Source organism: Botryllus schlosseri, chromosome 8, assembly GCF_051294905.1.
Source record: "Botryllus schlosseri isolate E-star chromosome 8, Bs_hap1, whole genome shotgun sequence".
Lineage (NCBI taxonomy): Eukaryota > Metazoa > Chordata > Ascidiacea > Stolidobranchia > Styelidae > Botryllus > Botryllus schlosseri.
This window is the reverse complement of record NC_137243.1, coordinates 9,067,821-9,091,934: the sequence shown is the minus strand read 5'-3', so window position 1 is coordinate 9,091,934 and position 24,114 is coordinate 9,067,821. Positions and strand designations below refer to the sequence as shown.

General features: G+C 40.9%; 1 protein-coding gene across 1 annotated transcript; it reads left to right on the top strand.

Moving 5' to 3' along the window:
* Positions 1-564: 564 nt before the first annotated feature.
* On the top strand, positions 565-19,151 carry LOC145444274 (solute carrier family 23 member 1-like). Its single transcript, XM_080322219.1, has 13 exons — positions 565-741; positions 5,019-5,180; positions 7,115-7,281; positions 7,552-7,738; positions 7,803-7,984; positions 13,409-13,529; positions 13,595-13,731; positions 14,020-14,187; positions 14,247-14,367; positions 14,437-14,609; positions 16,811-16,992; positions 18,200-18,320; positions 18,381-19,151. Exons 1-13 carry the CDS (start codon positions 565-567, stop codon positions 18,439-18,441), a joined length of 1,959 nt encoding a protein of 652 aa, XP_080178345.1. The 3' UTR covers positions 18,442-19,151.
* The last annotated feature ends 4,963 nt before the right edge of the window (positions 19,152-24,114 follow it).

Here is a 24,114-nt window from a genome sequence, read left to right as displayed (position 1 = left end):
TTCCCACCAAATAAGGCCAACTTGGAAAGACATAGAATACCCCTATAAATGCTGCGGACCGCGGCGCCGTCAAAACCGGAAAAATGGCCCGCGAGCACATTTGAGTTTGAGACCTCTGCCCTAGACCTCTGCCCTAGGGTTACCGTGCGTCCTCTTTTAATGGTGGAGGTCAAAAAGCTGAGTAAGAACATCCTGGATTTTCGATAAATCCGCGAGTTCCAAGATCTCCCGAGTAGAAGATCCGTGTGAAATCAATGGATCTACGAATCTAGGACTAATGCCGTTTTTGCGTCAAAATGACGCAGAATGCAGTGGTGCGTGATAGGTTGCCATTCTAACCGTGCTGTAACTCCGTTTCGTACCGTAGTAAACAAAACATACCGTGACTTTGGCAATTTGCTTATTGCTACTGATGGTAGTGACTTTAGCTGTGTGTTTTTATGCCGTCGTTTAATGGGGAAACTACTGTAATTCATTACCCTATTGCAGCTTTAATGCCATAGTTATAAGCACGGCATCATGAACTGGTACCGTATTTATTACTGCAGTAAGGATATTTTGGATATGCTTGATGATAATTCAGACGACGAGAGTACAACGGCTGTTACAGCGCATTACTCGGCAGACATATTGGATCCATCTCAAACATTCTCAGATAAGGAATTTGGTCACCGATATAGATTTTCGAAGGGAACTGCGTTGACTTTACTGAACATGATCAAAGACAACCCACTGTGGAACGTACGTTACCACACTTTGCATCCATGATGCAATTAATCTGTGTACTGCGGATTTCTGCGACGAGTAATTTGCAACGAACCATTGCTGACTTGTTTGGCATCATACAGACAACTTACGCCAAGGCATCCACTACACTGAAGTTCCCCATGTCATCAGGCTGCATTCATCGCACCCATATTCCGATTACATGACTAATGATGTTGCGCGAATCGCGAATACTTTCACATTACAAATACGAACTTGATCAGAAGAAATACAATGGTATATTATGTTGGAAGACAGAGGCTATACCTGATGAATTCATTAACAGATTTACCGTCTGCCAAAGAAGAAAATACAACTATTATTGGAAGACTTGTGCGCCAATGGAGCGATGTTTTGACATTTTCAGACAGTACTTCGAGATGCTGCTAAATCATATGCGAAATGAAAATACCATTTCAGCAATGATTGTAGTTTCGCTACCAAAGCCAATCTGCCAATTCCTGATATTGACTTTACTCCCAAGGAAGCTACAGAGGCTCACACTGGAAGTTGGATCCGCTTACGCAAGAACTCATTCTGAATATCCAATCAATACATATTTCTAAGAATGTTTATTGGAAAATTAGAAGTTTTCGAAGTCATGATCATCCCACAACGTTGTCGAGAAGTGCAATGAAATCGGTATAGTCGAAAAAATATCGGCCTAGTGTAAATGACCCTGAACATAGTAGTCGACAAATACCATGAAGATCACAAACAAAAATGCTGCACAATTCTCGGACAAGAGTCATTAGTTGACCGTTTTGGAAGCAGCGTCCGACAGTAGCTTGGCAGGATAGATTGCCCGTATAGAGATTGAATTATTCAGATATCCGTATAGTGATTTAGGTTTTGAACTTCTAAAATCTAGGTACATCTATATATCGCCACGATATTCATTGGAAGGATTGGCGACAATGGAGCGGCAGGAATCAATCAAATTAGTACGTATTTTGCGTCCACTGTCCAGTTATTAGGGGGTGGTGTGGACGTGAGGTTCACGTTCGCGTTCTGTGTGTCAAGTTGACACTGTCAACTTCATAAATTTAGAGGTTCACGTTCACATGCGAACCTTGGTAGGTTCCGCACTGTGAACTTTTTTATGCATTACAATTTTTCACGTCAATGTGACATCTTTGGTTGAAATTCTTTACATTTCAACTTCGGGCAACTCTAGGCATGGCGCTATCAGGATAAAAAATCAACACTAAACGAGCATAGACCTTGCCAATCTCAAAAATTTTACTTGCTTTGTTAGAAAAGTTTACCTAAAATATCCAGCTTTCTGTTTTTAGTGACTCTGTGCTGTGAGCTTGACTCGCAATCACACAACGTCACGAGGGAAACACGCTACAAGTTAGTCCGCGATTGATGCTTATTCAACCAATCAATTAAATTGATATAAAGAATACATACCCGTCTAATGTAAAAAATCTAACAGGCGTACGGGATCCATCTTGATTTGATATGTTTATTGTATCATAACAACCAAATCCGTGCGATTGGGATGTTGGCCACTGAATAACTTGTTAATTGGGTAATATCGGTGGCAAGTATATTGAAACCCGTTTTACACTCTGCTCAATGTCAATGCAGCAATAGTCAGAGGCCAAATACATATCCGGTCTGGCCTAGACCGTTCAGGCGTGAGCTTACAGTCCCTTGCAAGTCGTTGTCGAAATTGTCGGCAAAGCGACAGAAGATAATGATGTTATGGGATTATTAATTTCATTTGATTGCGTCAGTTGATAAATTTGGAGACGTGTAGAAAGTCAGCATGTACTTTAGCATTGCGGCATAATGTGGCCTGAACCGTCGTTACTTAACGTGTACAGTACATTAATATATCACTTCACTGAAATATAGCGTTGGAATTAGCGATATGACGACATGCTCGCGCTCGCGTTCACACAGAACCTTTTATAAAGGTTCTCGTTCACACGAACCTGAACCTTTCAGAGGTTAACACCATCCCTAAAGTTACCATTTCTAGTGGGTGTTCTTGACTGTACATGTACAACTAGTAATATAGAAGTCCTTTTCATTGTGCATGTTGGAATTTCCACTGCGCATTGTGCAATTTGCCCTTCCGCCAGACGAAAAGTAGTCAATACTTCCCGCTAATTACCATGCCCCAGTTAACTACTTTCCAGAGATGAGCAGATTTGAAATTTATATGTCCTAATGCAATCCAAATCCGAAGCTTCAAATCCTAATCCGATTCAAACTTGGAATTCCGATTAGAAAGCCTACATCTTATGCCTATAATTCTGTAAATATAAATAAAACGCTTAATGAGTGTCAAAATACATGAAGTAACTATGATAGGACGAGAAACTTTGTCGCCATTCGCCACAGGACATCAAAGTTCTGAAAATCTGTAAATCTAATCCTAATCAATTATTAAAAAAATCTCAAATCCTTATCCAATCCTAATCCACCAAAATTTCGCAAATCCGGTTTTCCCAAATTCTTATCCTAATCCATGCTCATCTCCCTTGCTCATCCCATCCTGCGACGCTTCATCTTGTTGTAGAAAAAGTCATGTATACTAGAAACTATAGTTCAATAAAGAAAATGCTTATGATAACAACTAACCACGTGCGTATGTTCAAAGTATTTTATACACCAACTCTAGTTTTAGCAGGACCTTCAAAAAGTAGAAGCCAAGTGACTGAATTTTGACATTACATATTAGGGATAGTGTGAACGTGAGGTTCACGTTCGCGTTCTGTGTGTGAACCTCGGAAATTTAGAGGTTCGCGTTCACAACAGAACCTTGGTAGGTTCTGCACTGTGAACCTTTTACATATAATAAAATTTTCACTTCATTTTAACATCTTATTTCAACCGTGGGCCACTCTATGCATGGCTCTGGCAGCATTAGAAGTCGACACTAAACGAGCATGCACCTTGACAATCTCAAAAGTCTTACTTGCTTTGTTACAAAAATTTGCTCGAAATATCCTGCTTTCCGTTTGTGAATATTTAGTGACTCTCTGCTGTGAGTTTGACCCGCAATCACACAACATCCCTAGCGAAATACGTAGTCAACGAATGATGCTTATTCAAGCAATCAATGAGATTGATATCGTTTTTGATGCAAAAAAATCTAGCAGGCATATGGGGTCAATCTTGACTTCATATCGTTACTGCATCATTAAAATCAAATCCTTGCGATTGAGGTGTTGGCTACAGCTGCATAGCTTGTTAATGGGGTAGTATCGGCAGCAAGTATAGAAACCCGTTTACACGCTGCTCAATATCAATGTAGCGATACTCAGACGACGAATACATTGTCCGGTCTGGCCTATAGACCCTTAAGTCGTAAGCTTATATTCCCTGGTAAGTCCTCGTCGAAATTGTACGCAAAGCGACAGAAGATATTGATTTATAGGAGTATCATATCCTTCGATTGCCTCAGTTGATACATCTAGCGACGTTTAAAACGCCAACATGTACTTCGGCATTGTGGCATGATGTGGCCCGAGTCGTCGCTAGGTACCATGTACAAAAGCTATCACTTCATTGAAAGATAGGGTTGGAATTAGCAATATGACGTAACGTGACGTCATGAGGTTCACGTTCGTGTTCACACAGAACCTTTCAAAAAGGTTCGCGTTCACACGAACCTGAACCTTTCAGAGGTTCACACCATCCCTATTACATATATGATCACGCACATGGAACGAACGTGATCCTTAGGACTTCAGGAGGTGCCTTGAATCGACTGGAGGACGCGTCAAAGTATTTGGAACGACATATGAGACATCGGCCTTGACTCAATTGTCTTGACCAGTTTCAGGCGATACTTGACAGTTCAGTACCTTGCAGTATAATTTAGATCTACTTTGGCTACTGTAACTAGTGATGTTACCTTCGTAAATAACTCTTGGTCAGTTCAGTTTATACTTTTGGTCTCATCGTAACGTTTCGAATAACACTTCTTTTCAACACTAAAGAGATGGAAATTTTGACATCCTGTTCTCAACGACTGCCCAAGTGCCAAGTGTCAGCAATTTATTTGCAGCGAAGTGGTAGCGGCCATTTCCATCTACCATCAGATAATGTAGGGGTTGCACTAGCTCCGTAGAGCAATCACCACAACTGATATATATCGCTTTGGTCGGGCCCAACTCATTGGCTTCGTTTCGTATCTACACTTCACAAAAATACTTGACACAGTGTAACTCTGTTATTTCATAAAATTGAGGTTATAATATTCAACTCATCATTTCATGTGAACAATTTAGAGATGTGGAGATGATGACTATGGCGAATCTGGGTCATGCCACAAGCAGCAGGGAGCACATAAAGCTGCAGTGGTCGATCATGTCACGACAGAAGGCTTGGAATTGCTTTACCCACTTCACGCAGCCCCTCCGTGGTATACGAGCATCTTTCTTGGAATTCAGGTGAATATAGTAATATTCAAAATAATCGTGATAATCGTAGGCTTTTATATTTTCATAACCTCAAGACACATAATGTTTAATGTGACGTAATGAACGAATAGTCGAAGGGACCAACACGCACTTCAGGTACCGTTCTGAGCAGTCGATAAAACGTTTCCACTCAGGCTGTAGAAGAATTAGCACGATATGCACACGCCTCCAAGTAAGAACGATAAACAGATTAAGCATGATAAGCACGTACAAGTTATAATAATAAGCAGTATGATTCTTTGGATAAGGAGACATCCTGTGTGTTTTCCTGTTCCCAAAGCATGCTTGTTCGACCAGACGTTTGAGTCATTAGGCAGAACGAACAATTTTTCATTACATTACATATGAATAATGTTATCTTTATCGTTGACAAAGTTGGCGTTTTGCTAAAGAGTGGGGTTTTGTCACAAAAAGACACCGAATAAACCAGGTGCGATGTATGAAGATGGGGACTAAGTAATGAGCTACCATGGAGAAAATGAACGCGTCCACATGTATTCTCGAAAGTCGAAAAGACATCACTGATTGAATACCATTGGTTTTATTAAAGTTTTCCGAGTTATTCTGTGCTACAACAGCCGGGATTTCATCACAGATGATCTCAATAACAATATTCGCTCAGTCACTGTTACATGCTCCGCACAACGACACTAGCGAGTCTAAATTTGATCAATTTATGTAGGGAAAATTCATATCGAAAAGAAGTCTTGTGATACAGCAATTTTGAGGTCAGAATTGGATTCAGCAACCAAAACTTGACTAGGATCAATCATCTAGACCAGAGGTGGGCAAACTACGGCCCGCAACACCGTTCTGTGCGGCCCGTGATAAAGGCTCAAGACAGTAATAAAATATTAATAAAATGCGTACTAAAAATCGGATTACTGCAGGGACTCGATTAAACTTTTTCCTATTGTATTTCACGACGATAGTTATATGGTATATTCTTACTACATAGTCTATTTTTATTTCATTGCTGGCGCGATAACCCGACCCCCAAGGCCCACGCATCTCATGTTAATTTTCACCGGTTTCACTTCAACTGGTAAATATCACAGAAAATCAAAACTGGTATGACTTTCGGATCACGAGTGTAATTTTACATTGGTCACTTCAGCAAGTTAATTACTTTTAGTGCTGTACTTGAAAAACCCGATTCACGCGTGTGTTACGTAGGGTACATCAGTTATCTGTATGTGCCGAAGTTTTTATATTTATAATATATATATATATATTAGTGGGAAAGTATTTGAAAGCTTATAACGATGTAATCATTGTGTGTCCTGGAGTTGAACCAAAAGTAGAATCAGCAAATCTATAAACATATTCATCTCTCCATCCTGTTCTAAGAATCGGGAAAACCGACTGTTACCGATAGTCGGTCTGATCGCCTCTAAACTTTCGTTGCCCCATTCGTAATGTGGAGAGTTTGAAATGCAATGCGCACGAAAGCACGAACGTATTCTCATCAAAATAATTTAGGATCGATTAAACGTCTCTGTCGCAATGAAGGATAAACATTCGATCAGGTTGATCAGAAAGGCATTATTGTCACGGGCATTCAGAAAATACATGAATCAGGGTGGCTGTAGACAATAATTTCCATGTCAGCTTTTAAGTAAAAGCTAGAAAATTTTCACACCGTAATACGTGCATGCGTGAATCTCATCCTGATTAACATCCTAACGATCGTCTCGTTGTGAGCGCCATAGAAATTATAATATGTTATCACAGCTACAGAAAAGTGGTTCCTTGAGCATATCCTATAATTTCTTGATTCCTTGACTTTATTCGTTTGTACATATATGCCTAATAGTATCCATACGCGATAAACTTGCTATGTTTCTGAGTTCAGAATATGCTCTCAACCGTTTGTACCTTCGTGTTTCCATTTAATATTACAGCAATGCTTCTTAGCACTCGGCGGTTTAATGGGCGTGCCTTTGATTTTGGCTTCAGCCATGTGCATGGGCGATGACGACGCAGGATATCTTGGGCAGGCGATGGTGCTCAATACGTTGTTCGTTATAGCAGGCATCGGGACCATCATGCAAGTTACATTTGGCACAAGGTAACTTTAAATCGACGGTAAACCTTTTGTCGACAATGCATTGTCTAATTGTGACCTTCGTCACGTCATGACGCAAGGATGGACGTAGTTTATTTTTCTTCTTGGTGTTTTTTTGCGGCATATACACCGACTCATGATTTATATATGGTCCTAAAGCAGTATTCTTCAAACCTGGCATGCCTTTCGAGGATCATGCTCCTTACAGCAACGTGCGACCGCATGCGTTTCTCTGAGTTGTATAACTTCAGCTGGTACAAGTCATGATCACAGATTGCCGATTCTACAAGGCAACTCATTCGCGTACGTGCCTCCAGCTCTCGCAATCTTATCGTTACCCCGCAACAAATGCCCAGCCGGTCCAATGAATTTGAACTTAACAAACGGCACGTTGCTGTACAATGACACAGACGGCTCAGTGGTGGATGGGAATGAGTTATGGATGAGAAGAATGAGAGAAGTGAGTAAACTGCGGTACACTGTGTTTTATGTATAATCCCATTCGTCTTGCTCAATTTCTGTAGATACAAGGTGCTATAATCGTTGCTACAGTTGTTGAGATTCTTCTGGGTATAACAGGAGCGATCGGCTTTCTAATTAGGTTCATCGGGCCTTTGACTGTAGCACCTGCAATAGCTTTATTGGGTCTTTCGCTATTTGAAGCTGCTTCTTTCACCGCTTCGACAAACTGGGGGATCGCATTCTTGTAAGTATTACAGCCATCACTCACTTATTATAATTTAACACTTACCTAGCAGAGGACTCCTATTGTTAGGAAATGCATTTGAATGTTAGACCAGTGTGAACCGGTTTCATCAGCTGTTCTTTACGAAGGCACCAGCCCCCCTCAATGGGCGATTTTTATATTGAATGGGGCGTAAATGCTCAGGGGTAGATATGGGGGAGATGGGCTCAGGGGAAGGTATTGAGGCGCTGATAGAAAAATGGCGCCGCAGTAGATGTAGCATCTGATTATGAATCTCTGAGTTGTCAATGCAAAGTAGAATTCGACAAAATCCGTCAAACCTCGAAATTTTTCGTCACGCTCCGCGCGAAATGTGTAACGACGGTGTTTGCAACACGATTCTGTGAATGCAGTGGTTTATTACAATTCATGTAAGATGAATAGTTATCCAATTCCCCGTTAAAACACTCTCGTCACACTTGTTCGGGTTATTCTCCAGAAAATGTTTCGAACTAGGTGTTGTATCCTGCAGCGCACTGCGTGTCGAAATCGAAGAAAAAAGCATTGTACTAATGAGAGTGAGAGCCCTTTGTCCGTGAAAGATGCTTTGAACCTTTCTGGAAAAAATTATTAGTTAAATGTACTTGTATTTGCGAGCTACGAAATTAAATCGACGGAATATTTCTTAATCGCATCATAAAAGTCGACACTGTTTAGTGTTGTGACCCACAACGCTCACAACCTCACACGATCGTATACAATATGGATTGCTTTGTTTGGAATACATTCATGCTAAAGTCAATAATTGGGTACAGTACTAAATTTAATGTGAGCAAAGATCTCTACCATTCTCAGTTGATTCACTAGTCACACAAAGCAATAAACCAAAACCCAATACAATTAACTTTCCCGTAATGCCAATCGCAGAGGGAATTCTGGATGTGTACATCGGTCTCGAACCAGATGGTATGATCCCGTTTCCGGAGGTTGTTAGAAGTTAGAACAACCTTGATTTGATCCCGAATGTAGCACATACGAATATTACATCGTTAAATAGTCGAGTGGTACTCGGCCGCGATTCGAGCGCAAAACATTTCCAATAGTAAAGTCACAACCCGAAAAGACCTACCGGACTTCGACCTCCTATTGTTTCTACTGCATTCCTTAAAACATAGCGGGGGCGCTAGACCTAGGGAATTTTTGAAAGGGAGTGCTGAAGGCAGAAAGGCTAAAAACCATTGGGTGACACGCTCCGTAAAGGTAACTTTGTTGTCATGCGTTTCAAGTAATCCGACACGCTGCTAACTGGATCCTGCGACTTGCACGAGCCTAAATCTGACGAGATATCGAAACATTCAGTGACGTGTGGCGAGGTTCCTGGTTGGTGGGACACTGACTCTATTAGACTCTAATTTACAACTATATATACCTAAACGGTAGCTTATCCAATTGGCTAACTGGTATTTTATCAGCATTCTTCACACGCAATCGCTAGAACGTAGCCTACGCTACTACATTTTCACATTTGAGGTAGTCATGCTAAATACATGTATCCATTCGGGTATTATTTATCAAGGTTACATACATCATCAGCAAGAGAAGGAATCTGCTCTTCACTGAATGCTGGCAGTCACAACTTTACAATTCATGATATGGTATAGGCTACCAACACCATGTGGGGACGGCTGAGAGATAGCGCATTGATTCACTGCTCTGTGTTGTGTATATATCAGACGAGGCGATGTCGGCGGGGCGTTAGTGTTTGTTTTATCATGACTGCCATCGCTGGAATCGCCGGCGATTTTAATTGACAGTGTCAATTAACTCGGCGACATCGCCGGCGATGAGAGAAGTGAGAGATGCGCTCATGCGTATCCATATATAAACCAGTGTCGAGACTTGAATAGCGTCACTTTTGCTCAAGCCGTTTGGCGGACGGACCTTCTGGCGAGGCATTGCGAAACGAATTACTGCGATGTAGTACTAAATTATTGAGCCGCTCCACTTATCCAGTATAAGCCGGCGTTGCAAAATCGGATGCACCCACCACCTTCGAGTAGCATCAGCACGCGCATATTCTTCTACAGCTATCATGGCAGTCAAAACTCGTGCTACCTTCAACTTTTTTGACCTACCCTTACAAATACCATACTACCATGGTTCAGAGAAGGTTTTATTCGACAAGACATTGCAGCATGAACACATTCGACAGACATCATAACCATATTGCAGAATTAGTTTCGAATATTTTCGGCTAGTTGTAACTTTGTTTCCGGATAATTTTGACCAGACGTGACTTTTGACTTTCAAGTCGAAAGAAAAAAATCGTCAGCTCGACAACCAAAACGGACAGTGTACCCCTTGTTATAGGACTGGTAGTACTCTAAAGTTGTTTTGTCAAAGGTCCAAGCAAATATAAACCAGTCAACTCTAGGCCCTAAATGTATCTAGCTCCGCTGCACAATTGGGATTCTTCGGAATATTTATTCTGTTCGGATTTTCTGGATTATGGACAAGATTTTTCGGATTTGCATGGGTATTTGGATGAGATTGTTCGTATTCGGAAGGATTGCTCATCAGAGCTTTGAGCTGTCGGATGGATTCGAATTCTCAGAAATCACTATCCGCCCATCACTGATCATAATACCGTAGTATGTACGTTGTACAGTACAGTGTACCTGACGTGTACAACAACAAAAAACCGATTCGCAGATGTCAATCATCCCCGAGCAGGTTTAAATGCAACGGGTCAACGCCTTCTGAAACTAATCAAGTGCAACGATCTCTCACATGATGGTAGAGAAATTATCGGCCGACATTGCCGGCATCGCCTCGTCTGATACAGCCATTAGCCAATATATGGATTTGTTCATCACCTTGTATTGTTTCACCGCGGTGTCGTTGTATACGTAACAAGGGCGAATTTAACACACGTTGGTGATTTTAGGCGGTTCTGGTGCTCTGCTGTTATTAGTAGGGCAAGTTTTTGCAACTTTGCAACCTGTCGTACAGTTTCCGGCAGTGTCCTACATACTCAGTATTTATATTGCATGATGTTTCAAGCTGTCTGTAGGAATTTTTGTAGTGCAACTTTTTTGACTGCAACTTTGATCAAATAATGCGCAAAATGTGTAGAAGAGTAATTTAAAAAACATATACTGTAGTATGATTTCGATTTTCGAGTATGGTCCTATTCTCGTTGATTTCCATAACAAAGAGCTATGTGATGGATTAGCTCTATGGCTCTCAACATTTTTGACCTCGCGGCACCCTCTAAAAGGGAAAAATAGTTCGCGACACCTAACACTTCGCGTACTCTGGGTCGCGTGACAGCGTAGTAAAACGTTTTACATCTGCAATACCAACGGGTTGTGGGTCCAAGTCCGACCTGGGTCGGCCCCCGAACGCCTTCCCAAGTGTTTGGGCACCATCCGATCTCCCTAAGTATTCCTCTACAAAAATCTGAAGCAAAAGTGGGTCTTGCTATAAATTGGCATCGCAGGACTTACGATAACCTATATCAGCAATATCATGAGAGCAAGATTTGGCAAGATGATGATTAAAAAAAGAAAAGAAAAGGGTAATCTAATTGCATCATGTCATTGTTCGACCCAAGGTTCTGATTTCAGTGACTAGAAAAAAGCTAAACGACTTCGTCCAAACCTGCAAATCACGACCCAACTACCCGGGTGATGACCTTTTGTTTAATTATTACCTTGTTAAAGGCTGCGATATGCATATGAGTTGGCGTTCCGACGCCATTGACAGTGGAGGCTCCGGTTCGATTCTTGGCAGAACCATGTTGCAAAGGGTCAATGTCAAGGGCCAATGTTCCCTCTAAGCTGCGCACGTGCGCAAGTGCGCAGTGCTGACACAGTCTCTGCGCAGAGAAAATCCAAGTTGCGCGCAAAAAAATCCGAAGTGATGACCTTTTTTTAAGTCGTAACGCACTGTTGTCTAAGGGTCTGTGCATTAAGTTGGTGAATGTGCGCAGACTCGTCAAAAATTAGAGGGAACATTGGTCATTGGTATCATAGATTTTATTCCTGATAGGTCGCCGAGCTTACATCGGACTGTACACGAACTAAATTTGAAGTGGATGCTGTATGACTTGGCTTGTGGCCAAGCCCGCACAAACAACAACAGATTGTATGGAAATATGTGGCACGAGATGCAAATAGATCGCTTGGTTAATTCATTGTCGTTTAAATATGAGGTCCTTTCCTATTTCACGGACGCCCATACGAGACTGCCGAAAATTACGTTTTCCCTGGTTCACCTTTTTCAGGCTATTGATTTGGTAAAAGTCGTCAGCACTGAGTTTTGCAGCATTGACTTGGATCACGTTTGCCGACGTAGGGGTTTGGGGTGTGTTATTTGACTGGTTTTAAATCACTATGCTGTTTGGCTTTTTGCGGAAAATTATTTCCGTAGTGCGTTATTTGATTGCCGCTCACCGGCAAAAGAACGTAATTTTAGGCGGTCTCGCCAGGCCGTCCGTGAAATGGAAAAGTACCATATTTGACAGTTGTGCAAGAGCTGACAGAGAAATGCTGTCATAGGTTTCAAACTTATGGAACATAAAAATGCATGCATGATCGATTAAATAGCGAAAAATGAAACGGAACAAGCATGCAGAGATGCAGCAAATGTGACGAGATAGCGTGGTGGTATAATCCACAGCTGCAACACCAATTGGTTGCGGGTTCGAGTCCGACCGAGGTCGACTCCAGAATTCCTATCGAAGTGTTACAGATTTATCTAGGCTCCTCTTCGCCATCTCATCCGTGTAAGCGGTATCTTTTAAAAGCCTAGAAGTGGGCCGTGCTACAAGTCGACAGCTATGGAATAAAAATGAAGAAAATTGTCGACAAACGCCATGAATACCACAAACAACACCCAGCAAATCTTAAACTGTTGGGTTATACAACGGGACCTTTCGCGTAACTCATACCCTAATAATTAAAACTTCAATTTGTGCAGAAATGCAACTTTTTATTGCAACTTTTGTTAAAATTAAGTGCAACTTTCTCACGATTTTAGTGCCAAAAACTTGCCCTAGATTGGATTTTAAGATTCAGTGCGACAATAGCATTCGACTAATATTGCTTCGTAACTTATAAATTCTGAGCTGAATTGCGCTATCATATTTTTTAACAAAAAATGAAAATTGCGTAATTTTCGGTGTAAAAATATTCAACATCAGCCATTCGTGAGCATCGGTAGAAAAATACCAATATATAATAATTATTCATTGAAGGTTTTCTGAATTTTCTTTTAATTATCCTGATGACAGGTGAGATACTGCCTTTCCTTGACTTCACGTCACTCGGGATATTTCAACTTAGACATGACTATGCGAAAAATCTAAAAATTACATGTCTGGTGCGGTAGATACTTCACTGCTTCAGTATACTTTTTCACTGACATCGCAATTTGTTTCAGCACCATTCTAACCCTTGTCGTATTCTCTCAATATCTTCGGAATACATTACTGCCATTACCGTTGTACTATAAGGCGAAAGGATGGCGAATTGTCAAGACAAACTTCATCAAGCTCTTCCCGGTATTTTTTGCTTGTTTGGATTTCATTCGCTTCTCGGCTGTCACGCAGCGTACTCTGCCTTTCAGGTTCTCATAACGATTGTGATGGCGTGGTTGTTTTGTTTGATACTAACAGCAGCCGGCGTGTTAACCGATGATCCTCAAGACATTGGATATAGGGCCAGGACAGATGCGCGCATCAACGTCATGATCAATAGTCCTTGGTAGTACATTCGATATATCGATTTATAATCAAGTTGATGTGTTTGGGTGATTTTTGCCGGATGAAACATATGGCTGAGGGACAATTGAGCGTCCTATCACTTACATTATGTCACCAATTGCGCACAACAGCACCGTAATACAGCGAAAACACCACTAAACACTACTGGTGCCAGCTTAGAAAAGTATATGCATGGATGTATTTGTATGTAGCCTACACTTTGAACAAGCATTTTGCATTGGAAAAGAATATCCTTTGTTTCTAGTATGCCAACTCATTCTCTACATAGGTTCCGGTTTCCGTATCCTTGTCAATGGGGATTACCGGTAGTGTCCGTGGCAGGTGTTGTTGGGATGATAGCTGGCGTGGTATCAAGTATCATCGAATCAATAGGAGATTATTACGCTTGTGCAAGACTTTGCGGTGCGCCACCAGTACCCCGACACGCTGTTAATAGGTGATATCTGCATGATACCTGTCGAATCTATACATCTTACCAATACAAACATATTTTAGGGGTATAACAATTGAGGGATTGGGATCATTGGTTGCTGGCTTACTGGGGATTGGGTCCGGAATGACTTCCTTTAGCGAAAACATAGGAGCGATAGCCATTACCAGGGTTGCAAGCAGATGGGTTTGTGCTTCGTGATTTAAAACTAAATATAATTTGATCACGCATTCTCCATTGCTTGTGCCAACATAGGTTCTGCAAATGGCTGGGATAGTCCTGATTCTCGCTGGGATGATTGGAAAATTCGGCGCAGTCTTGGTGTTGATTCCGGATCCAGTAATTGGCGGGCTGTTTTGCGTTATGTTCGGCACGGTGGCCGCTGTTGGACTTTCGAATCTGCAGCACGTGGATTTGAATTCGGCAAGGTATTAGCTGTCGACCGAAATGCATATTTTTCGTATTTCGCCACATGATCGTTTAAATTGGGACTACGCCTGGGAGATCTGGTTGTGCAGGTTTCGGAGATGTGGTCAAAGTAGTCTCTGATGATGGGCCTACTCATATTAGTGGAAGTATAATGATCACTACTCTGTCTATAGTTTCAAATAGTAACGTTATTATTGCTGTTTGGTAATGCTTAAGGCTAGGCAACATCGAGTAACTGAGTAATTCGAGTAACACTTTTTATGACGTCGCAGCAAATTCAAATAGGCAGCCTACCTTTTATGCGATCACAAAGAATACCAGTTCTACGTGACAAGATAATTTGTTATTTTTCGACCACACCTATTCAATTTCACTTTGTGACAATGCTGTGGGTTGATCACGTCTTATTCACAGATATGTCATTTCCACTGACCAGACTTGGACAACTAGATAATTCCTCTAATTTCACTAAGTTGGAGCGAAATTACGGTAATTTTATTGTAATCTAATTAGTGCAAATTCTAATTCTAATCTAATTTGGATAAAATTGTATAGCTCCAATTCTAATTCTAATCTAATTGGGGAAAACTGTGTATCTCTAATTCTAATGTTAATCTAATATGGAAAAGTTAAAAGCTTTCTATAGTTTTCCAAGGCTGCCACTATCGTGTGTAGCTTTGTACTACATGTTTCGTAGGCTGCGATGTGGCTAATCGAGGTTTTCAGGCTTCCACAATTGAAAATGCTATCGAAACAGTAATTCCAGTTGATAAAACATTACTGCTTGACGAGGAGTTTGTACACCGGACGACGAATTATAATTTTGCATACGTCAAATAAACGAGGACGATTTCCACATCGAAGCGTTAAAATGACATATAATCGAGCTGTTCTCACAACATCGGTTGTAAGTGGAATGTACCCTACCTAAGTGTTGGATGTTTATCTAGGCTTCTACTCGTCATCTCCTCCGTGTAAGCGGTATCTTATAAAAGCCAAGAAGTGAGCCGTGCTGCAAGTCGGCAGCTACGGAAAGAAAATGAAGAAAATTTGCCTGGTGTAAATTACCATAGTGGTCGACACACACTACGATTACCTCAAAACAAACAAACTACGGGAAGCATTGTTTATTATGGCATAATTTTATGCTCACCTTTGTTATTTTGATATGGCGCTATTTGAAACGGGCACCACTCGTTGTTTCGCAAATCTCTACAACATTTTTCCTACCGCCATAGCTATCTGCTCATACACGATGTTAACGTGGGCAATAGCTGGAATGAAAATGGTTGGGGCGAGAGATGGTCTGGTCAGCTATAAAATTGGGCTATGGATATATTGCGATTTAACAGCAGATGACGCACGTCAGAGGCCTCACGAGGCCTTCACATCGCAATCGCTGTATTTACTGTCTTCCTACGTGTTCAAGGCTCGATCAAGTTTTAAGAAGCAAAATCAATGTAGGCCTAATCGAGATATCTTCTCCATGTAATCCATGTTATCGTAATCCACTACGTCGAGATTTGCTGTCATCGTCGTCATAATAACCTCAATCGTCGGTGAAACAATAACCCCATAAGATAGCAAGCAATGGTTTTACGTGCAATTTTCACCCAGCATGCAATGTCTCTAATAAAAAATGCGGCATCTCGTAATTCAGATCGACCTATACAACAATAGAACACGGTTTCGGTAGCTTTAATTCTACATGCGGATAAAATATACGCGCAAGAATATGCCCCAGCACTCGGGCAGTTTCCATCGTTTCAATCGTTTTCTATGCTCCCAACACTGTTCCCTCTAAGCTGCGAGCGTGCGCAATTGCGCAGTGCCGAAACGGTCTCTGCGCACCGCAAATCTAGGCTGCGCACAAAAAAGCCTAAGGGATGCCCTTTTTTCTTTAGTCAACACGACAAAATTAACGAGAAAAGTGGGTCATTCAGCAGCCCAATCAAAGTGATGACCTTTTTTTAGTATCGTCACGCGGTGAGTAGGTGAGTGCGCGCAGTGCCGCAGACTCGTGAAAAATTAGAGGGAACATTCCCTTCCAACAGTATAACTATTTTGCTGTGTCCTATCCTTATACTGCACAATGCACACGTTAGTTTCTTATTTATGCACACATCTGTATAATAGGACCAAAAAATCCTTTAGCCGGTAAATCTCGCATATTCCAATACCAGTTCCTTTTTTCGACAAGAAATCTCTTCGTGGTCGGCTTCTCTTTATTCATGGGACTTATGGTGCCAAACTGGGTTCGTACACACAGCAGTTGGATCAATACTGGTAGCGAAGGGCTGGATCAGATCATCATGGTTTTGCTTGGAACGTCCATTTTCGTTGGCGGCGCATTGGCGGCCTTTTTCGACAACACACTGCCAGGTATCGCTATCGGGCGTCCGCATAAGAATTAGGATCCGACTATGTATAGATACCGATATTTTCTTAACTTTTTATAGAAGTGCTTCGCCCCTTCATTTAATTACGCGTATCGTTCACTTCATTGCGATGATAGATTCCTTTCCTTGTTACGTATGCGAGGAGCTTTTCCCAATCCCCCACACTGGTCATATGTAGCTATTAATCTTATACATAGACTTTTTTAGAATTTTTCATTCTGTCCAATCTGAGTTGAGGTGTGATAATTCTAGGCTTATACGCTAGTTTTTTCACGTTACCTACTATCTCACTATCACAACATCGTAATTAGAGCGACCGAAAAACGGAAATGTGCGCTACACATCCATCAAGACCATGGGTGGGCAAACCACGGCCTGCGGGTCGCATGCGGCCGCGAAAGCCACAAGAAACATTGTAAAAATATCGATAAAATACGTACTAAAATCAAATTTATGTGGCCTGTGGGCACTTGATTAAACTTTTTCTTAATATATTTCAACATAATAATGATAGGTTATATTCTTATCAGATTATTTTTTACTCTATTGATGGCGCGAAAAGTTTTGGAAGGTTTCAATTGCTAAAGATCACAGAAAGTTAACTGTAAATGACTTTATTCAGACCACGAGTGGGATTTTAGATTAGCAACACGAGCAAGTTTATTACTTTTAGTGCTGTACCTGGAAAATCCGATTCGCGAGTGTGTTAGATAGATTCGTTCTCTGTATATGCTTATAAAGGTAACATGGTTATGATGCTGTCAGCATTGTGTGTCCCGGAGTTAAAACAAAAGTAGAATCAGCAAATCTATGAACAGACAACTGCTCGCAAACCCAAATTTACATCCAGTTCTAAGAATCGAGGCAACCGACTTTTCATCTCTAATTTTGACAGTGAGGACGACCAGCTTATAAATTGTCGTCAATTTTACTGGCGCGTGTACGTTATCATCAAATCAATATTTGTGTTGTTTGAAATATAAAAATACATTATTTCCATGTTGTCGATCACTATATAATCAAATAACAATACTGAATTTTGGCTTATTATCCAAATTTTAGATAGTGCGACTCGCGAAAAGATTCGAGTATTCAATGCGGCCCGCGAGCTAGAAAGTTTGCCCACGCCTTGTCAATACGATTATGACGAGACGAATTTCACCAATAGAACAATCAATATTTCCCCGTAGGTACCTTAGAAGAGCGAGGAATGATCTACTGGAGACGGAAGACCGCATCAAACACCAAGAACGGTGATGAACATGAACGCCCGACAAAGGAGTATGATTTACCGTTTTCAACTGACTGGAGGTATAAAGTCGTTAAATTTATAATAAAGTTCATTTTCATATTGCATGCTCCTCATTTTAGATTCTCCAGATACACCCCATTTCTTCCGCAGTATGACAACGTGCGGGAGATTAGCGATTGAGATCGATGTTGCCGATGCAGCAACGTCAGAAACGAGTACCGAGACTTTGAATGTTTCACCGTGTTACATTATATGGTTACCATATTATTAGATCCAAAAAAGACGACTCTTTTTACAAAGTTCACCTTGCTACATTAGCGTTACCATAATTTTTATATCCGACTTTTTATGAAGTCACAAAAGACCCCGCGTATAATCAGTTAAGAGTTGCAGATTTCACATCTACTGTGGAATTTATTTAGTTGTCTCTAGGATAGCCTGACTTAAAGTGCTAATAAGTAGGACCAATTGCGAAAAAGGAGGAAATATGGTAACCCTACGGTACATTTGTCAACTGAAACCATGCTCCCATCTTACAACTTTTTATTCAAGATTGAATTTCGTCTCTATAACACTGGTAATTGCATATATTGCTATTTTATTTTTCATCCTCTCTCAGTCCACGAGATCAGACTTAGTGGAATAGCTGAGGGAGGTGGTGACTTCAGATACCAATACCAATATCTAATTGATGGTTTCGGCGAATATGTGGCGGTCATTGTCTGGGTTTTATCTGGTTGCACACTTGGCGAAGTCGCATGTTGGCCGAAACTCCAGAAGTCTTGACGTGTCTTGGAGTGGTAATGGCCGGCGCAGTAATGCCCATCACACTATCAATGGATAGGAAATAAATTGGCTCGTGTATATAAGAACATAAGTGCCAGTACTTTCTTGCTAGTGGCAGGAGGCCAGTTTATTGCTATTGAAAAATTACTGCTGTTTTTGCAATGCGTGTTAATGATACCAGGTATTACTCAGACATGCAAAATTGCGTGTTGATTAGCCAACGCACAAGTCAAAGTTTCAAGTCATATAACACCAGCCTTACACGTTGCGCGCATAATTAGCAAGACAATAATTGATTCACGTCTTTTCGTATTTCACTGTGAGGCGGGTTATGGGAGTAGTCAGACGACTGCTGATGGCTGGATATATTAGCTAACGTCTTGAAAAAAAATAGAAATTTTCGCTACATGAGCCTACAAGTTATAATAGGTCGTATCAATCGATTTTGCTCTGAACTGACGGCACATAATCCCATAATTAATGTCTCAATCACTATTAATTTACAATAGTTTACCGCAATGTGTACTGCATTTGTGTTTAATGACGCAGGACATCAAGTAAGCAGAGGACTGGTCGAAACATTCAGTTAGGATTTTGACCTGGTGTTGAAGTAGGTCTCTCGAGTAGACGATTTCAATATAGGTTGAAATCGTATGAGACGAATACTTATCGAACGTAAACAAGTACGGGGATGAAGGACGCGGCAGCCTAGGATGTCATTTGAATTGCTCAGGGGCGTCGCGAGATGTTAAGGTATTGGAATAATACAGCCAGTATTACTTTACCTTCATCCCGTTATGGGCGTAGTATATCTGTTTATCTTCTATTTATATATTAAGTCACATTGACGTTCATAATTGGTGAGCCTGAGCACTGTCGCCCTGCACCTCTGCGATACATCGTATGTAGCTCGCGACTTGAAATTCGTCTAGACTCCAACTATAGTTCTTGTAACTTGTGACTAAATTGCGACCGATATCAGAATTTTTGACTGAAAACACATTTTACCGAAGAATTGATATTTTCCGCCAATGTCAAAATGTGACATATTTCAATGAGAACATGTAATGAATTATAGTAATTTGAGAAATACGTCCGATATCTTCATCTATCCACAATATAAATGCGACAGAGCGGGAAAACTAACATGTCCATTCCAAATTGGGTATGTTATAGTTGAGATATAAACAACTTTGTCGCAGTTTCTCGAAGACGACATATGGTGATATCAGATCTGTCCTACCGTATACTGATGGAATCAGAGTATTTCCATACCTCGCTTTTGGCTGACATCATCAATCCAAGGTACAAACGTTGCCTTGAAACGTGTAAGTGACAGGGAAATGACATGGAAAAATAGGAAGGTGTCGAAACGACTTGGAGTAATCTTTGAAATCAGACAGCCACCTTGGCCTAGGCCAGGGGTCACCAACTCAAAATGGGTTGCGAGCCACTTTTTCGAAATTCATAGAGTCCTAGGACCGCATGACTTCAAAATCGAGATAAAAATAGGTACCGAGGTTTAAGAACCGCGTTTTGATAACTTTACGTAATTACAATGCTGTGCTCTCTAACATGGGTATCGAGCATAGTTACCACAAAAGAAGTAATATTTTATTGAAGAAATACATATACAACAAAAAATATCATGATCATCAATTTCATCTAATTTGAAATAGGCGCTGCGCACGATACCTGAAAACACTCTTCGGCATCAACTAAAACAGGGATGGCCAACCTTATTGCTTTTCACGGTCGCATTTTGATTACTTATGTAGCCGACGGCTGCATTCCAGTGCATTTAGTCGTAATGAACTAACTGGAGACCAAATACCCACGTTAAACAGTCCAGTCCATGTCCATGCATTGCCGGTACACTCCGGACTAATCTATATTTACTGATATCGGGTTAGTATGCGCACCGAAATCGTGAGTAGTCATGTTTTAAACAGGCACAGGGATTCGTTGAGTAGTCGCGCGAAGCTCAACATATTTTTCATATTCATGAGCAATGTTCCCTCTAATTTACGAAGAGTCTGCGCACACCCACCAACTTACTGCGCAGACCTTTGGACAACAGTGCGTAACGACTAAAAAAACGGTCATCATTTCGGATTTTTTGTGCGCAACTTGGATTTTCTGTTGGCAGGGACCTTGTCAGCACTGCGCATTTGCGCACGTGCGCAGCGTAGAGGGAACATTGTTCATGAGTGAATTTCGTCCTTAATATTAGTATGGTTTCACATATTACTATCATCTATTTATTTTTTCTCAGCCCATGTTATCAGATTCACTGGTAGAGTTGATGCAGGGAGTGTCTTCAAAACTTTAGGGAAGTTGGTAATGCTGTGCTGCATCTTTAAGTGGGTCAATTGTGATTAGTCCCCTTTGTTGCATGCAGTTATATGTCTTGACCTCCCATCAGGATTGACAGTATAGTGGAAAGATATTGGATTCGTCCGAACGTAGGCCTACCAGAAACAAAGTTCCCTCGTGATGAGGAGAACACGATTATAAATTGCATTTCTTTATGGGGCGCATCATTTCCATCTGTTATTCGCATCTGTATACTATGGGGCTCAGATTACAAAGATCACTACTGTATTAAAAGCGAAAATCAACTCGCATTGAACCGCGGCTCGAGCGGAGAAAATTTCAAGAATGATTCAAACCTCTCATTAATTAAGGAGTTAATTCGTAAATTCAATTTCCATATTGACGGCCGCCAACACATCCTATTTGAATTAAGTGGCGACAGCCGCATAATTTTCTTTCTACTGCAGCAGCTTGGCCACCCCCGGACTAACGAATCGATATTGGGGTTAGCCAGACATGGTACTTGCGAGAACACTGTCTCCTCGTAAAGCGATAGGTATTTTGGGGAGCCCGAAGTCGTTTTTCAAGCGTCTCGGTCTTGGTAGTGGTGGGCCATTGCACATCAAGGCAATATGCCCATTGATATCACCAAAGTCTTCCTCCACGGAATGATATTGACATAGCCCCGTATCAGCCGTATCAGCTAGTGAGGATTAGTGATATTGGGCACAGCAGAATAGTTTACTCTGAACAACAACAACAACAATATGCTTCAACTGAAATCAATTTCAGCATTTCAAAATGCTTTACTAAGCGTTCTTACGAAATTTTAAATCAGGCCACGGGCCGCATGCGGCCCGCGTGTTGATGACCCTTGGCCTAGGCAATTATAAATACGCAGTTTCAGGATCCAGAGCATGCCCACAATCATGCTCGTTGCGTTGTTTTTGACCAAATAATAATTCGTGTTGACCACACGGACGTAAAACTTCATTCAAGATCTGAATAATAATGCAGTTATAATATTACTTTTCGAGAATATCATGAATGGGACTAGCAACTACGATAAGGTAAGTGGAATTGCGAATATATCGTCCTCATAGTTCGCATACATTTGGCGATTGAACCAGACTCATAGAAATCTTATTCTACAAGGATTCGTGAAATGCAAATGGTAATTGATGAAATTCGAAACCAATGTGTTGATGAGCGGCCATGAGCCTCTCGATATAATAAGACACATTGGAATTCTGTATATGCAACATGCATTTCCTAGTAGGCCTACATTAGCCGTAATATACGAATGAGGTACCTGATTATTACTTCATATATATCGGCACATTTCGTATAACCGAATAATGCTAAATAGTTATTGACTAGAAAGCTATAGAAGGATCTTTCGACAGTATTGCAGTGTTAACTAGGTATTCAATCACAGCAAGTAATACACAGGGGCATACCCAGATCAAACAATAGGGAGTCTAAAAATATAATCAGTCACCGGAAATAGAATTATTTTGAAGTAGATTTTTAACCCCAAAGAAATCTCGACAATTAGTAAATATCATGTTCGCATAGCATGCATTGAGTATAGGCACGAAGCATTGTATATTCTATTCCTATTATAGTCTCTGCAATATTTGGTATTACATCCGACTCCAGCGAATTCTGTTGTATTATTGATACTGACGAAAGGGTGTATAATACCGATCAAGCCAAAGATCTCGAAATAAGTATATACGAATTGATAGGCCCATATATAGCCCATATAACACTATGTTATGAATCTGAGCAAATGACACGTGTCGAAACCGTATAGAGACATGCGCAAATTTGGGTTTTCAGCCAGTGACTGCGTCGAAGGAACGAAGGGTAACCATGACTTCAACAGACTGGCTATATTGCCTCGCATATTTTAATTTCCAGCTTAACCCCATTTTTTATAATACAGAACGAAATGCTACCCTATCCAGAGCCTTTGAATGAAATCAGTGTACAGAAAAACGGAAATTACAGTCAGTCAAAAGAATCGGCGCCAAATGACGAGGTCAAGAAAGAACTAGGGCTGCTATATAGTCTCCATGACGCACCAGTTTGGTACACAAGCCTACTTCTTGGAATTCAGGTAAACAAATGTTTCTCCATATTATTATATGGTAATCTGTTCACTTGATCACGAAGCTTTGTTAAGTTTCTTCATTATCTTTCGACCTCTCAAAATGGATCGCGACAACGCATCAGTTTCCTCCATCAGCTCATTGTCAAAATATCTCCCTTTCTTTCTCTCACATTCGTGATATCCTGTTTCACAGCATCATGTATATCGTAACTACCCTCTCTACTTCTATATCTTTTTCATATCTTCTACATCTGGCATTGCCATTTTAAGGATCTTCAGGCCGATAAAGTTCTTACCCCTCCTTCATACATGTCCGTACTAGTGGTGGCAGATCGGGAAAATCCCCTATTTCTACTCCGATCCTGCTTACTCAAAATCGAATCCGGCCGACTTCGGACGTACTAGAAAAACTATGTAGAAAAGTAGAAAGTAAAAAAATCCTGTACACTACTCCTTAGTGCTCAACCCGTATACGAAATTTTAACACTAATTCGAACTCACTACATGGGATTCGTCCTGTACGCCATATTTTCTCTGTAAAAACTCGTACTAATCATCCTGTGATAGCGCCATTCATCGTAAATAGCTCAGAATATTTAATAACTGATATTAATCTAATGTAATGATAGCAC